The sequence below is a fragment of the Rhinatrema bivittatum genome, chromosome 1 (genome assembly GCF_901001135.1).
Source record: "Rhinatrema bivittatum chromosome 1, aRhiBiv1.1, whole genome shotgun sequence".
Lineage (NCBI taxonomy): Eukaryota > Metazoa > Chordata > Amphibia > Gymnophiona > Rhinatrematidae > Rhinatrema > Rhinatrema bivittatum.
In genome coordinates, this window is record NC_042615.1 from 241,613 (window position 1) to 255,716 (window position 14,104).

The window sequence follows — 14,104 nt, forward strand, 5'->3', positions numbered from 1 at the left end:
CAACCTGGTACTACGGATCCTCAGTGGAGCTCTTTTCGAGCCTCTACAGGCCACTACTCTCAAGGACCTCACACTCAAGACTGTCTTCTGGTAGTCATTTGTACAGCCCGCCAGGTCTCCGAACTACAGGCGTTATCCTGCAGAGAACCGTATCTATGATTCACAGACTCGGGGGTTACTTTGCACACGGTACCTCGTTCCTACCCAAGGTGCTTTCTACCTTCCACCTTAATCAGATGGTGGAGCTGCCTTCCTTCTCATCGGTTGACTCTCGAGACCTCCGCAAGCTTGATAAGTGCTGCCTAAGTTACCTGGAGGTCACCAATGAGTTCAGTCTTTTGGATCACCTGGTCATCCTTTGGTCAGGACCTAAGAAGGAGCATCTGGCCTCTAAAACTAAGATCGCTCACTGGCTGAAGGAGGCTATTGCGGCAGCGTATATTGGCACGGGAAAGAAACCACCAGCAGGGGTCAGGGTTCACTCTCTTCGCTCCCAAGCGGCACCCTGGGCGGAGAGTCATTTGGTCTCGTCACAGGAGATCTGCAGAGTGGCCACCTGGAAGTTGCTGCACACTTTTGCTCGACACTATCGTCTGGATGTCCAGTCATCTACCTTTGGTTCTTTTGGCGACAGGGTCATTCGAGCAGGGCTATCTAGGGCCCACCCTCAGTAGGGAAGCTTTGGTACATCCCACTGTCTGGACTGATCCTGGTACGAACAGGGAAAAGAATTATTCCTTACCTGCTAATTTTCATTCCTGTAGTACCATGGATCAGTCCAGACACCCTCCCTCAGATTGGGCTTTATCAGGGGATCTACTGCTAGACTTCCTTATGTCTTGACGTTCTAGGGCTCTTCTGTTTCTCTGTGGAGCTGTTTCTCACAGTTCTGTTTGCAAGTTTGCCGTTCAGTTTTACAGTTTAGTGTTTAGCGTTAAGATGGTTTACTTGATCCCTCAGTCTCTCTTTCTATGGCTTTGATAGCCTTACTTACTGAAGAGGGATAGCAGGGATGCGGGCTTATGTGGCATCTCCCTCAGAAGTTCTTGTCTGAGTCCCATCTGCTGGACGGGGGACATAACCCACCGTCTGGACTGATCCATGGTACTACAGGAACAAAACTTAGCAGGTAAGGAATAATTTTCTTTTTTCTGTCTCCAGCAGATGGTAGATGTAACTCCTGTAATATATAAATAACAGAGGAAAATAGTCTTCAGGGAGTGGTGGGGGCCATCCTGCCTGGTTGGGATTGGTGACTTTTTTTTTCGTTGGCTCACTCTGCACTTTTGTGGGGCTGATAAATGGACCACTGACTTCCTCTTCTCTCCCCTAGGAGGACCTACTGAGAGAAGCACTTGCATTTTCTCTTCTCTGCTTGTGGCCATTAAAGTTTTAAAAGGGGAAGAAAAAAAACCCAGTACCATCAATTCCTGAGCAGGAAGCCGGGTCTCCTGTGTGGGCAGTCTTTGGTGCTGATCTGGTCTCCCGGCTAACATGTGGCAAGTGCACTGCACAGCTAGCTTCTGTATGCAGGTCTTGGCCTGTCAGGCCTAGGTATGCCTCCTGACTTGAGGGGTCAAGTGCTGCAAATGTGGAGAGTCACATCCGCATGTCTCCGGAGCTGGTTTCTGTTCGTGATGCATCTCTGGAGGGGAGGGTGGTTCAGGGCTTAGGCACTGTGGTGGCTGCATACAAGAGAGCTCCAAGGGCATTGGGGCCTGCATTGGATGCTTTTCCTATTCATGTGGAACAGTGGCATTTTGGGGAAGTAGAGAAGCAGGACCTCCCTACCTCCTTTATCACCAGCTGTGCTGGTCTCTGGGGAGAGGCAGGGAGTCTCTGAGGATTCTGATGATTACTCTACCTTTTTTTTCTTCAGATTTCATCTTGCATTTGGCCAGGAAAGCAGGTGATAAGGTCTTGTTCTCAACATTGCTCTAAGGATAATTCTCATCTGATTAAAAAGACCTAAAGTCCCTGGAAAGAGAAGGTTGGCTAGTGTCTAGAGGATTCTAGGAATATCAACGTGCCAAATTCCAGGGAGGATTCTGGCTCAAGTTTCAGAGGCTTCACCAGATGATGCTGCTAGGGCAGAGTCTGCTCTGGATTTGTCCGGCCAGATGCTGGTCCACAGGAGGTGCCAGTGGCCCAAGGGGATGACCTGAAGGTCCTTCTCTCCTGTAAGGAAGAACTGTGGCCTTTGCTTCTTAAGAACATGCAGAATCAGAGTGTCAAGATTCCACAGGAAGAGTCTCTAACCAGGAAGGAGTGGACCTCATTTTGGCCAATTTTGAGGCTTTTCCTTTCACAAGTCTGAGGAAATTGGGATACTGCTGAGACCAGTCTGAAGGTTGGTAGAGCTATCGCTAAACTTTCTGTGTCCTGAAGAGAACATTCAAGCTTTTGACACTTCCAAAGGTGGATGCTTCAGTGTCATCAGTGACCAAGAAGACCACCATTCCAGTAGCTGGCTCAGCCACACTGAAAGATGTCGGGACCAGAAACTGGAAGTTCATCTCAAAAGAATCTTTGAGGATTTTGGCTTTAGGCATTCGTGCTGCGGTTTGCAGTAGCCTTGTCCAGAGAACTTATTTATGTTGGGTCCAACACTTGCAGGCCAAGGAGCCTACTACCACTGCTTCTGCAAAGAAGCAGGCAGAGCGATTTGGAGGCAGCAGATGGCTTGTATGACTCAGTCAGAGCGTCTTCAGCATTGACGGCAGTGTCGGCCAGGCAACTGGTTAGCTGATGTATGGTCCAAGTTGCAGTTGGGGGCTCTCCTGTTAAAGGGCAAATTCCAAGTCCTTTCCAAACAGGAGCAATTGCTAAAAGCATCTCTGGAGTCCAAAGGGCATAAGCTGTCGCCAAAATAAGGCCCCTCGGGGTCCTCAAAAGAGGGGATTCGGGCAGAATGCAGTCTTGGGGGACAGGACAACCTTGGTCAGGGAACTAAAGAAGCCAAGCCACTCCACTTTTCCATTCCAGTTGTCAGTCATTTTTTGTAAGGAGTGGACCAAAATTACAATGGAGCATTGGGTCCTAAGTGTGATAAGAGACTACATCATGTTAGAACTTGCTGGACTGCTTGGAGAAACCTTATATTGAAGGAAAGGTGCAGGGGTAGATTTGTCTGCACATCCAGATGTCACGTGTTCTTCAGGGGGCTAAATTTGGCAAAGCTTCTGCACCAGAGGCTGCAATCTTAGTCTGAATTTGATCCTTAAGGGTTTGTGAGGCCCCATTTGAACCTCTTAAGGAGGGCAACATTCAAGGATTTGTTGGTTAAAGTGGCTTTTCTGGTGGTTATTTGTTCAGCCAGGAGAATCCCAAGAGCTTCAGGCCACCTCATGTTGAGATTCCTTTTCTACAGATTTCAGATTCGGGGATTTGTTTTACCAAAGGTGGAGCTTTCAGCTTTTCCAGGTTAAATCTCTCACCTCATGCAAGAGCTTAAGCGATTTGGATGTAAGGTGAGCTGCTTTGCAGTATCTAAAGGTTACTGACTTCTGTAGATCGGATCACCTTTTTGTATTAATTTATTAATCGCTTAACACAATAGGCCTAAGTGATTACAGTAAAACTAGCATAAAACTAAAATTAACAAAACATAAACAAAAAACAAAGGATTAACCATAGGCCTGGAACATAGGTTCTTCAAATGGAGTCTGTATATCTCTTTAGCATTGTCATGAAGACAGAAATCACCTGATCAGACCACTGTCAGCACAGACTGGCCATTGGCTTGCTGCACCAGGAAGTTCCAGTGGAGTCTGGATTTTTTTTACATTGTCTTGAAGACTCGGATCATATGGCAATGAGTTCCATAAAATAGGGGCTGCTACCGGAAAATGAGGTTTCTCTGGTTGTAGTCAGAACCCTCACAGGTCAGGCTAGGCTGGCAAAAGTACAGGAGTTACAGCAGTTTATTCATTGGGAGAATGTCCGTTCCCACAGGGGAGGGAAGGTAAGGCTTTGGAGTGGTTCCTATTTCTAACTTGAAGCTTATTACTTTACTGTTCTGATCAGTTGCTTAACTTTGATAAAGGTAAGTTGACGAGGCTGCTGCTGAACAAGCTCGTGTACAGAGTAATGTGGAAAATGTGTAGCTCTGTCTCCACTTGCTGGCAGGGAGGCATAAGTCACGTGTCTGGACTGGTGTGTTGGGATTGGATAAAACATATATAATTTTGATAAGTTCATGCCATGAGTCTTGTGCCACCTTGAAGCTAGGGAGGAGGGTGAGGCAAGAGGTGGGAATGCAGCTGGGTATCAGTTTGTACATTCAGGTAGACAGGGAGGTGACAGACAAAGCAGCATCTCAGAAGAGGTAGCAGTTAGTACGGAGGACAGAATGGGTTGTCTGTAATCTCCCTTCTACAGCTGGCAGCATGGTGAAGGGCAATGGACGTGACCAGGGCCAGGAGCAAGAGCCTGGGCGCCCAAGTGGTTAATGGTACCCATGATCATAGTTCCCTCTAAGCTGAGTGCATACATCTTGGAGTGCTCACTGGCTTTACATGTTACATACAGAAATGCAATGCTAATACTGCTGCACACTTCCGGGTCCCTCTTTGGAGAGAGCATTGCCCATAATGGACCCTGCGTTAGATGGAGGTCTTGTGCGACAGGTCCAAACGTTTATACTGTAAACTTACCGCACTTCGATGACGTTCTTGAGTGTTGAAGAAATACGTTAACTTGTGCCAAACCTGTAAAATGTCTCTTCTTTCACAGTACCTGGGAGAGCTGAGTCTGATTGACGCTGACCCTTTCCTGAAATACTTGCCATCCATCATTGCTGCCGCTGCGTTTGTTGTGGCCAACTACACAGTCGCTGGCTCGTCCTGGGTAGGTATTAGCTGGGGCCGGGGGAAGGAAATTTAGGGCAGTGTTCAACAAGGTGTTAGGTACTAACGTTGCTACAAATTAAGATGCACCTCTCAATGTGCAGGTTAGAAGCAATTATGCATGGAAAGTGCCCAGGCGGGGATTACGTTTCATTTGCTGCTTCTGTGTAAACTTAGCCTTTTTTTTTTTTGCTTGTCGGTGGGGATGGTGTGATGGTCACCCTCAACAGAAGAGATGCTATGTTGGGTCAGGCTAAGGGGCCATCAAGCCCAGCTTCCTTTCCAGTGGAAAAGGTTTGGGGTTTTTGTGCCTAAATGTCTTTCCTCCAGGGTAGACATATTTGGATGTCTTCTGGTGCAGACCCACACCATTTTGGTTGCCTTTTTCTGAGCACTTCCATCCTGGCGCTATCCTTTGAGATGCATCTCTAGAACGGCACACAGGATGCCAGGTGAGGCTTCCCCTGTGACCTGTCCCTTTTCCCTGCTGGTTAGGCAGCTCAGCATCCCTCCAACCTTAGCTGCCACCTTCAGATTCACTATCACTCTAGGGTGTCTCTCTGTCCATGCTTGTCAGTTTCTTGCCCCATCACATATGCTCCTCTGGATTTCTGCACCTGAGATGCATGCCTCTACACTTGACATTTAATCCCAGCTTAAGAATGTAAAAACATGCCATACTGGGTCAGACCCAAGGGTCCATCAAGCCCATCATCCTGTTTCCAACAGTGGCCAATCCAGGCCATAAGAACCTGGCAAGTACCCAAAAACTAAGCCTATTCCATGCTACTGTTGCCAGCAATAGCAGCAGCCACTCTCCAATTCAACTTAACCAACAGCGGGCAATGGACCTCTCCTCCCAGAAACCCAGGCACGCCAACCATGCCCCTGGCAACAAATTCTTGGAGCTCGTCAACCTCCAACCACTTAAGCTTTTGCATCTTTTTCTACTCTTTCAAGCTTGTCCACATCTTAGCGTCATCTACAGAGACACTTTTCACCTTCTAAACCCTCAGCAATATCACGCGCAAAGATAGTGACCAGCACCAATCCTCAAAACTTCACTCTCTCCTCCTCCTTCAGAGTAAGTGACATGCCAGCAAGCAGCTTTAATGGAAGACAGCCAGTTTGTAATCCATTCCCTGTATGTACCCAGACGAGTCTGGACTCCTGGGTTTTGCCTCCCTTCCAGTAGATGGAGACAGTTTTACCAGCACCGCCTCTTAACCCGGTGCCACCTGCAGCTCCTCAGTATGTCTCCGGCAGATGGAGGAGCAAAACCTGCAGTTCTGTACCTAAGGGGGAAAAAAAATTAGAGGATTAGATGGAATTCCCTCCCGGGAGGTTGGCAAGTCCCAGTAGGACCATCCTTCCTGGTTTTAGAGGACGGGCAGGGGTTGGGGACCCTTGAGTACTTGATTTGTGCTAATCCATGCCAGGGGTGAAAGCTGGTGGTCCAGTTCCCCTACCCTCAGTCTTGGAAGAAGCCTCTCCAGCCCTTCAGATAAGCTATTTGTTTCACAAAATATAGGGGGGGGGGGGAAGGCTGGGAGAGCTTTTCTTTTTGTGTTCCCTATTGGTGGCAGGACGACTCCAGTCGAGCAGCCATCACTCATTGCAGCTCCCGGCGTGTGCTTCTCCTAACTCTCATGCATGTTCACTGTGTGGGTATCCTGAAAACCCGACAGGCTGGGGGGGGCCACAGGACAGGGTTGGGAACCACTGATGTAGCCACACAGCTTTGTCCACTTTCTGTTTTTCCTTCTGTAAACCGGAACGTATCTACCCCCCTCCTCCTCTACTCTTGCCAGTCAGCAATGGTTTTCCTCCAAGGTCGTCTTTAGTGAATACTTTGCTCCTTTGTATGCTTTCAGCCTTACAATGCTCATCTCTGATCTTCCTCCTCTTTTCTGATTATATCTGAGACCTGCTTAGTCACCCAGCTGTACCTGTGTCAATCCTTTCTTCTACTTGAGCTTTTGCTATTCTGACTCTTCCTTGTGTTCAGCTTCACCAGGTATTCTTCCTTTGTACTCTAGTACTGATCTGGCTGCCACTTCCTAGAGAACCATATTAGTTTGCTTTTTTTTTTTTATATAAAGGCTTGCCTTTGGCCCTCTGTTCCACTTCACCCCTCACCTCCCTGCCTGCCACTCTTCCTTGAGGTAAAGCTGCAGTCCTACCTCTGATGCCCATGCACTGCCTGCACCCACACACGCTTTTACCCTGCCATCTGGGCAAGCTTAGCCCCTGGTGGTTTCTAGAAACACGGGTCACACCTTTTCTGGAAATATACCCACAGTCCAAGACAGGCACAGCTAACAAACTAATACGTTTATTAAGAAAGCTAGAGCAGTGAGTGGATGCGATTTAAATTGCACAGGTAACACAAGGCTTAAACCATCGTGAAAAATGTTGAGCCGGTTTCTATCTTACTAGAGCCTGGGGAGCTCAGGAAAAGGCTGTGCACGGGGTCTCAGGGCAGAGATCTCCTCCCTCTGCACTCCCAGGGGGGAGACTGGAGAGCTGGGTTGCCAGGTCTTCATGAAAGATCAAGCTCTATTTTCCAAAAAAACCAGCCCAAAACGCATGAGATTAAAACTACTTTCATTAGAAGGTATTTATACCCAGAAAACACTTAAAATACTTCTGTGAGTGTAATGGAGGAAATACAGTGGCTTGCAATGGTATTTAACCCCCTGAAACGTCCATCAGATTGTGTGGAGTACACGACATTAGTGTGCGCTAAAAGTGAATTTTCAGACTCACAATTCATTCTTCAGCAATGGCTTCTATCCAGTTGTAGGGCTGACGGGCGCCCACTGCTCCAGTCTCGGCCACTGAACGCTGCAGCTCCTTCAAAGGGAAAAATAAAGAGAAGGACCCCAAGCACATGTCTGTCCCCCCAATTACACACATTCTCCCCCTCCAGGTACCTCCTCTTTTTGATTGTTGCCAGTTAAGTGCTTCATTCCCCTCATTCAAGCCTGCTGTGCTGCATAAAATCTTCCTCTGTCACCAGACGTCAGTGCCCATCTGTGGGTGGGGCAGTGCCAGTGATATTTACAGATAGGTGATCACCTAACAACATTTTACTGAAAATGGGTTCAAATAGCCCTGGACTGCAGCTCCTCCAAGTCATGAGAGAGTCTGTCCTATCTCAGATGCCTTTCTATGGCCTCCCCTACACCACAAAAGAAGGTGGCGCTGCATTTAACAGACTTTCTGTCTGCACATAGAAGCAGCGAGGTCAGGGAAGGTCTTTGCTTTATTTTAGAAGGGGATGGCCAAGCTTTGGCAGAGACAGAAGCTGAGATTCCCTGGTTTGTGGAGCTGCTATTCCGATGGAGGCAGGTTTGGCTGAGGATGGGAAGATGGGAGGTGCTTAAGGAGACCGTTGCTGCTTCTAGTATGGCTGCTCGGGTGGCAGCCTGTCATTTGTATTGTGGCAAGAGCAGGGTTGTGTTCAGTGCTTTGGAAGGCAGTAATTCCTTGCTCGACAAGGCAGGTGGATATTAAAAAAAAAAAGGCCATTTTCTTGGGGTGTTTAGAGATGGATGTTCTTGTGAGTTTTCCTAGCCTATTTTATACACTTAGCGGTAGATTTTCAAAACAGCACGAGCGTGTCCACGTGCACAGTACCTGGGGCACACATGGACACGCAATTTTATAACATGCGCACGCAAGGGGGGTGCACAATTATGCAGCATGGTAATCACATCCTCCAGATAAGCCCTTATTTCTTAATTGCTGCTAGACAAAAGCGATCTGCCTGGTCGAAAAATATAGGGTCTTGTCTAAGTAGACTGGGAAGATGGTCCAACCATAGGGGGCCATCCACCACAAGATTCACGAGGTCCATGAACCAGGGCTACCAGGATGAACTTCTATTCTGAAGAGAATCTTTCCTATCAGAGGCCACGGAGGGAATGCATAAAGGAGCACATCAGTCTGCCAGTTCATCAATCCCTTCCTCTCCGTAATCACTTCTGCAACTGAAGCGTGGCGCCTTGGCATTCTCAGGAGTCTCCAAGTCCAGATGGGGGAGAACCCCCCACCTGCAAGAGACCATGGTCATCTCTTCGTCTGAGCTCCCACTCTCCGGTGTCCAGACATTGGCATCTCGGGAAATTCGCTTGCATGTTGTCCTTTCCTGCAATGTGCGATGCTGCTCCGCTTCTGCTGCTACCGAATGACTCTTGATACCCCCATGACGGTTGATGTAAGCTACTGTTGTCTGACAAGACTCACTGCTCTGTTGCGTAGTATGGGCAGGAAGTTCTGCAGCGCTAGACGGGACTGCCCTTGTTTTCAGGCGATTGATGGACCAAGTTGCCGCCTCTGGCCCTGAATTGCTTGAGACTGACACACTGCTCCCCATCCAGAGAGGCTGGCGTCTGTGGTCACAACTATCCATTGCAGCACCTCCTAGGTCATTCCATAATTCAGGTGATCCGGGATAAGCCACCACCCAAGACTGGACCTGGCGGACCCTGTGGGTGGTAAGGGAATCTGAAATTTTTCCCACATCAGACCCCAGCAGGAAAGTAACGCTCTCTGCAATGACATCTATATGAGCAAAGGCCCATGGGATGAACTCCAGGATGGATGCCATGAGTCAGAGGACCTACAAGTAGTCCCAGACCTTTGGGAGAGGAGTCAATAGGTGACACTTGATGCATTAACTTGCTCCTCTGTTCCCCCTGAAGGAACACTTTGCCCACTCGTGTCGAACCTGGCCCCCTAAAGTCCAGATCTTGAGATGGCAGAAGGTGACTTTTAGCCCGATTGACAACCCGATGGATTCCATAAGGTGCACGACCCTGGCAATTGAGGCTTCGCAGAGGACTCTTGACTCCACCTGGATGAACCAGTCGTCCAGATATGGATGGCACCTCCCTTCTAAGAGCTACCACCATTTCCTTGGTGAATGTGCGAGGGGCTGTGGTGAGACCAAACCGGAGGGCACAGAACTGGAAGTGAGCCCTGAGGATCATGAAGTGCAGAAAACGCTGATGCTCCTTGCGGATAGGGATATGGAGGTATGCTTCCATGAGATCCAGGGAAGCTAAGATCTCCCTACTGCGTCCTGCTGCGATGACCGAGCGTAGAGTCTCTCATCTGGAAATGTGGCACTTTGAAGACCTTGTTCACCTTTTTCAAGTCCAAGATCGGCCAATAGGAGCCTTCCTCCTTTGGGACCACATGTCTTTCTATATGCTCTACAATTTTTGATCTTGAGAATAGTTTCCACTATTTTTCCCAAAACTGAAGTCAGGCTCACTGGTCTATAGTTACCCGGATCACCCCTGGAGCCCTTTTTAAATATTGGGGTTACATTGGCCACCCTCCAGTCTTCAGGTCTGAGTACTTGGGTAAATATATTTGTTTTAAATTTGCACAAATTTCTACAAACCTGATTTTGCTTTGTCATTAATGGGGTATTGTGTGTAGATTAAGGAGGGGAAAAATACATATTCATTTAAGAATAAGGCAGTAACAATGTGGGAAAAGTGAAGGTCTGAATACTTCAGGATGCTGTATAGATGCTCTGGTTTGGGACTGACTGATTCAGGGGCTTGTGTGTTTTCTTCTTCCCCTGTGCTGTTTGGGTCGAGTGTTGCAGAGCATAGCCAGGCATCAGGAGCTGGTGATCTGATAGCTCCTGACTGGCCAACGTGGCCTTGGGACACAGAGCTGAGACTTCTGAATAGGGTTCAGGGTCCAGTAACTGGCAAGAACCTGTCTCTTTTGTCTTAAGACATGACTCTTGAGAGGGCTTGTTTGACTAAGAAGGGGCTAGTCCAAAAAAGGTCTTGGCATCTCTGGTGTAGGAGTCTAAAGGATTTTTGAGGCATGGTGTGATGTCAAAGTTCAATTGTGGCCTCTTAAAATTCAGGGAAGGGCTTTGCCCTGAATTTCCTGAAGGTGCTGGTAATGGCTATCACCTGCTTATAGGGTCCACTTCATGGATAGGCTGTTGGTGACCCCAATTTTTGAAGGGAATTGAGCGTACTCAGCTGCTCAGTGGGGGAGGTGGTTCCTTGGTTTTAAGATCCCTGGATGGTGCTGCACTGAACAGCTTAAGCTTACATCCCTGCACTGTGCTCCCGCTCGCACATTCAGGCTCTAGACCTCAGCCTGCTTCCGGGGCTCGGCACATGGAAGAGGGAGCAGTTGAGTGCTACTCTGGAAGTCCTTGATCTTTAGTTTACTACCTAGCAGCCTAAACTTAGCTTCTAGCATCTTCCTAGCTCAGTGGTACTCACATGGACCAGCTCTCTAAAATCCTGTCTAGGTAGTGCTTGAGGTCTACCTTTGCACCAGGCAAGCAAGTCACCAAGCAATCCTCATGGCCACCAGCCCCCCCAGCTGTTTAAAAATAAAACAGGAGAGTGCAGCAGGAAAGTGGACCTTCAGGTTTTAGCAGTAGCATTGGCTGGATTCAGACCCCATCCATTTCCCTGTTGATCTTTAGATGTTTAATTCTGATATAAATTCTTTTGGCATTCAGGCAGATCTGGGAATAAACAGTCTATTGCTGTAATGTAAAAGTAATCTGCCTGGACTCCAGTTCATGCCATAATGGATGCATCTTGTTCGTGCTGACATTCAAACAGTAAAATGATCAGAGATACAGAGCAAGGGAGGCACTTTCAAGCTAAAAATGTTCTACTTCTTGTTAAACCTCTATCTTTCCTCTTATTCTACTCCCAGTTAGATTCATCCCTGTTTATTGTAACTTATTTTTCTATGCACTTGTGTTAAATTGTAAAGTATACTCTCTTGTTATAGTTATGTACGTTATAATGTATTGCTCACCCCTTGTTTTATGTAAACCGGCATGATACGAACTTCCGTGAATGCCGGTATAGAAAAACACAAATAAAATGCTTTCCTTAGGAATAAAACAACCCAGAAAGCAGAGGGGGTCTTTCAGCTTGAAAGCTTGTGACCCTTAGTCCATACGGCACTGCTGAGTGAATTTTGTGTCTCTAGCTCCTTTCCAGTTCTGCCTAGGAATGTTTAAGTTATTTTCTTTCCCCCTTAGCCGGAGTCCCTGGTCCAGATGACAGGATATACCCATCAAAACCTCAAGCCTTGTGTCTTAGACCTGCATCAGACCTACCTCTCTGCGGCATCCCACACACAACAGGCTGTCCGGGAAAAGTACAAAACCACGAAGTAAGCAGGTCTCTGCTGCTGTGCTTTGCTGGCTGCCGTTGATCTGGTCCATGTGGCATGCAGGGCAGCACTAAAGCCTTTTTTTTTTTTTTGGTGGGACTTAAGACCATTCAGGGAGTTAAAGGGGAAAGTAGTGCTTAGAACAAGTCAGGATGGAGGTGGCAATAGGCCAAGAGATCATGATCAGCTTGAATTGCTCCAGGGTAGCTCTTTCTTGCAGAGACTAATTCATTGTCTTGTGTTTTTTGTTTTTTTTTCTTAGGTACCATGGCGTATCCCTCATTGATCCTCCACAGATACTAAACTTATTCTAACCATTGGAGAATGGGACTTTTAAGATGTATATTCCATTGCAAGCACACGTTGTACAGAATTTTTATTTTTTTAATTTTGAGTTTTTCATTGGTTTTCTACTGCAATCAGGCCTGATGAGACTGCCAGCCTTACTGTGGATAGACCAATTATGAGCAGTTATATTTACCTTTTCATGTATTTTTTAAGGAGTTTTTTGTACATGCAATCTTGTTCTAGATATTTAGCCCAGCTAAGCTCTTTTTATACAGCTTTGTTGCCATGCAAAATTAAGTCCAGTTATCAAATTGTTCATCCGACACTATCCATCAAGGTTTAATATTTTCAAAATAAATGTTGACTACAGGAACACTGCATTTAATTCTTCTGATATTTCTCAACTGGCCTGAGGACTTTTTTTAAATCCATACAAGCATTCTTATTAAATGTGTTGCTGTTTTTGAGAGAATGGAACACCTACATCATGAAGACAAAACCTTTTTGACAGACTTCCAGAGAGCGAGGGATGGTACCTCTGGTTGTTATAACCATTCCTACCCATTCACTAAAGTGGTTACTTCCAGTTTCTGTCCTGATATACCCCTGTGTAGTACAAAAGCAAAAACTACTCTACAAGGAATCCAGAAACTGGTATGAAGGCTATGGTGGGCTTGCTAATTCATCTGGGTAGTGTTTATGCTGGTCCCTGGTGGAGATGCCCCTGGGGTTGTGGTGTAGTTGGTGTCCACCTGCCATCCATGCCAGTCACCATAGTTTGATATTGCACATACCTATTCTTGCCATCATAGCTGCCTCTAGGTTTAAGGAATGTCCTCTGTGCCAAAGGCCCATGTCCATCATGGACATGGTTCCTCTGCCTGGGAGCATCACATGCTGTCCACGGTTGCCAGAAATGTGCCCAGATGACCCTGAAAGGATGTAGTCAGACTCAATAAGATGGAGCACTTCAAGACTGACCAAGCCATCAGCATTGATGGATGATGGAGCTGCACTGATGGACACCAAGCTGTGGACATTGGCAGGACCATCAGTTCTGTCTGTCTCATTGGCTGCTAGGGGTGACAGAAGACCATCCTCCAGCTCTTCTAAGCTGAGGATGTCAGGCTAGCCATCTGCCTAGGCCTCAGCACTGGGGAAGGACTGAGTCTAGCATTGAGAAGCCAAAGAAGCATCAGCATCTGTCCCCATCAATGCACAAGGCCAGGCATGGGGATGTACCAGCTCATGCTGTAATGCTCCTGAAAATGACCACATGGTGAGGAGAGCCAGTCCTCATTTGGTGCATGACTGTCTTCCCCAGTCCTGATGCCAGCCACCCACCCATCCTCTTCTCTGCTCTGAAAAGGATCTGGTTATGCTTCCTCCCTCCCATCTGTTTTGGCATGGGTAGTGTTTGAGGAGGAGCTTAAGAGGCACATGCAGCTGGCTGAGCAGATGTGGCAACATCTGCCTTGGAGATGCTGCTGCAATCTGCACCTGTTTATCAGCTTGTTACTGACCCAGCTGGCATTTGTTGGTGTCTGTGCCCACTGGGGTACAGCATACCCCCCCCCCCCCCCTGCTGCTCATCTGGTGATCGTGGGAAGTTCCCCCCTGCAGGTTGGCTAAGGCTTGCAGCCCCCTATCAAGTACTGTCAGTGCCAACACCACTGGGCCAAGGCAGAGCACACAGGACCCCATCCCCCAGTCAATGACAGTGGGGATAAGGAGGCATTTTGTCTGTTTGGCTGAAGCCATCCCTTTTCAGTTACTGAGGAGAT

General features: G+C 47.5%; 1 protein-coding gene across 1 annotated transcript in view; it reads left to right on the forward strand.

Annotated features, from left to right (window-relative positions):
• The window catches only part of CCNA2 (cyclin A2), a 36,939-nt gene extending 24,159 nt beyond the window's left edge, over positions 1–12,780 (forward strand). The window contains exons 6-8 of the mRNA XM_029590896.1: positions 4,735–4,848; positions 11,899–12,032; positions 12,295–12,780. Coding sequence (XP_029446756.1) covers positions 4,735–4,848; positions 11,899–12,032; positions 12,295–12,346 — 300 coding nt within the window. The 3' untranslated portion in view covers positions 12,347–12,780. The remainder of the gene's footprint in view (positions 1–4,734; positions 4,849–11,898; positions 12,033–12,294) is intronic.
• The last annotated feature ends 1,324 nt before the right edge of the window (positions 12,781–14,104 follow it).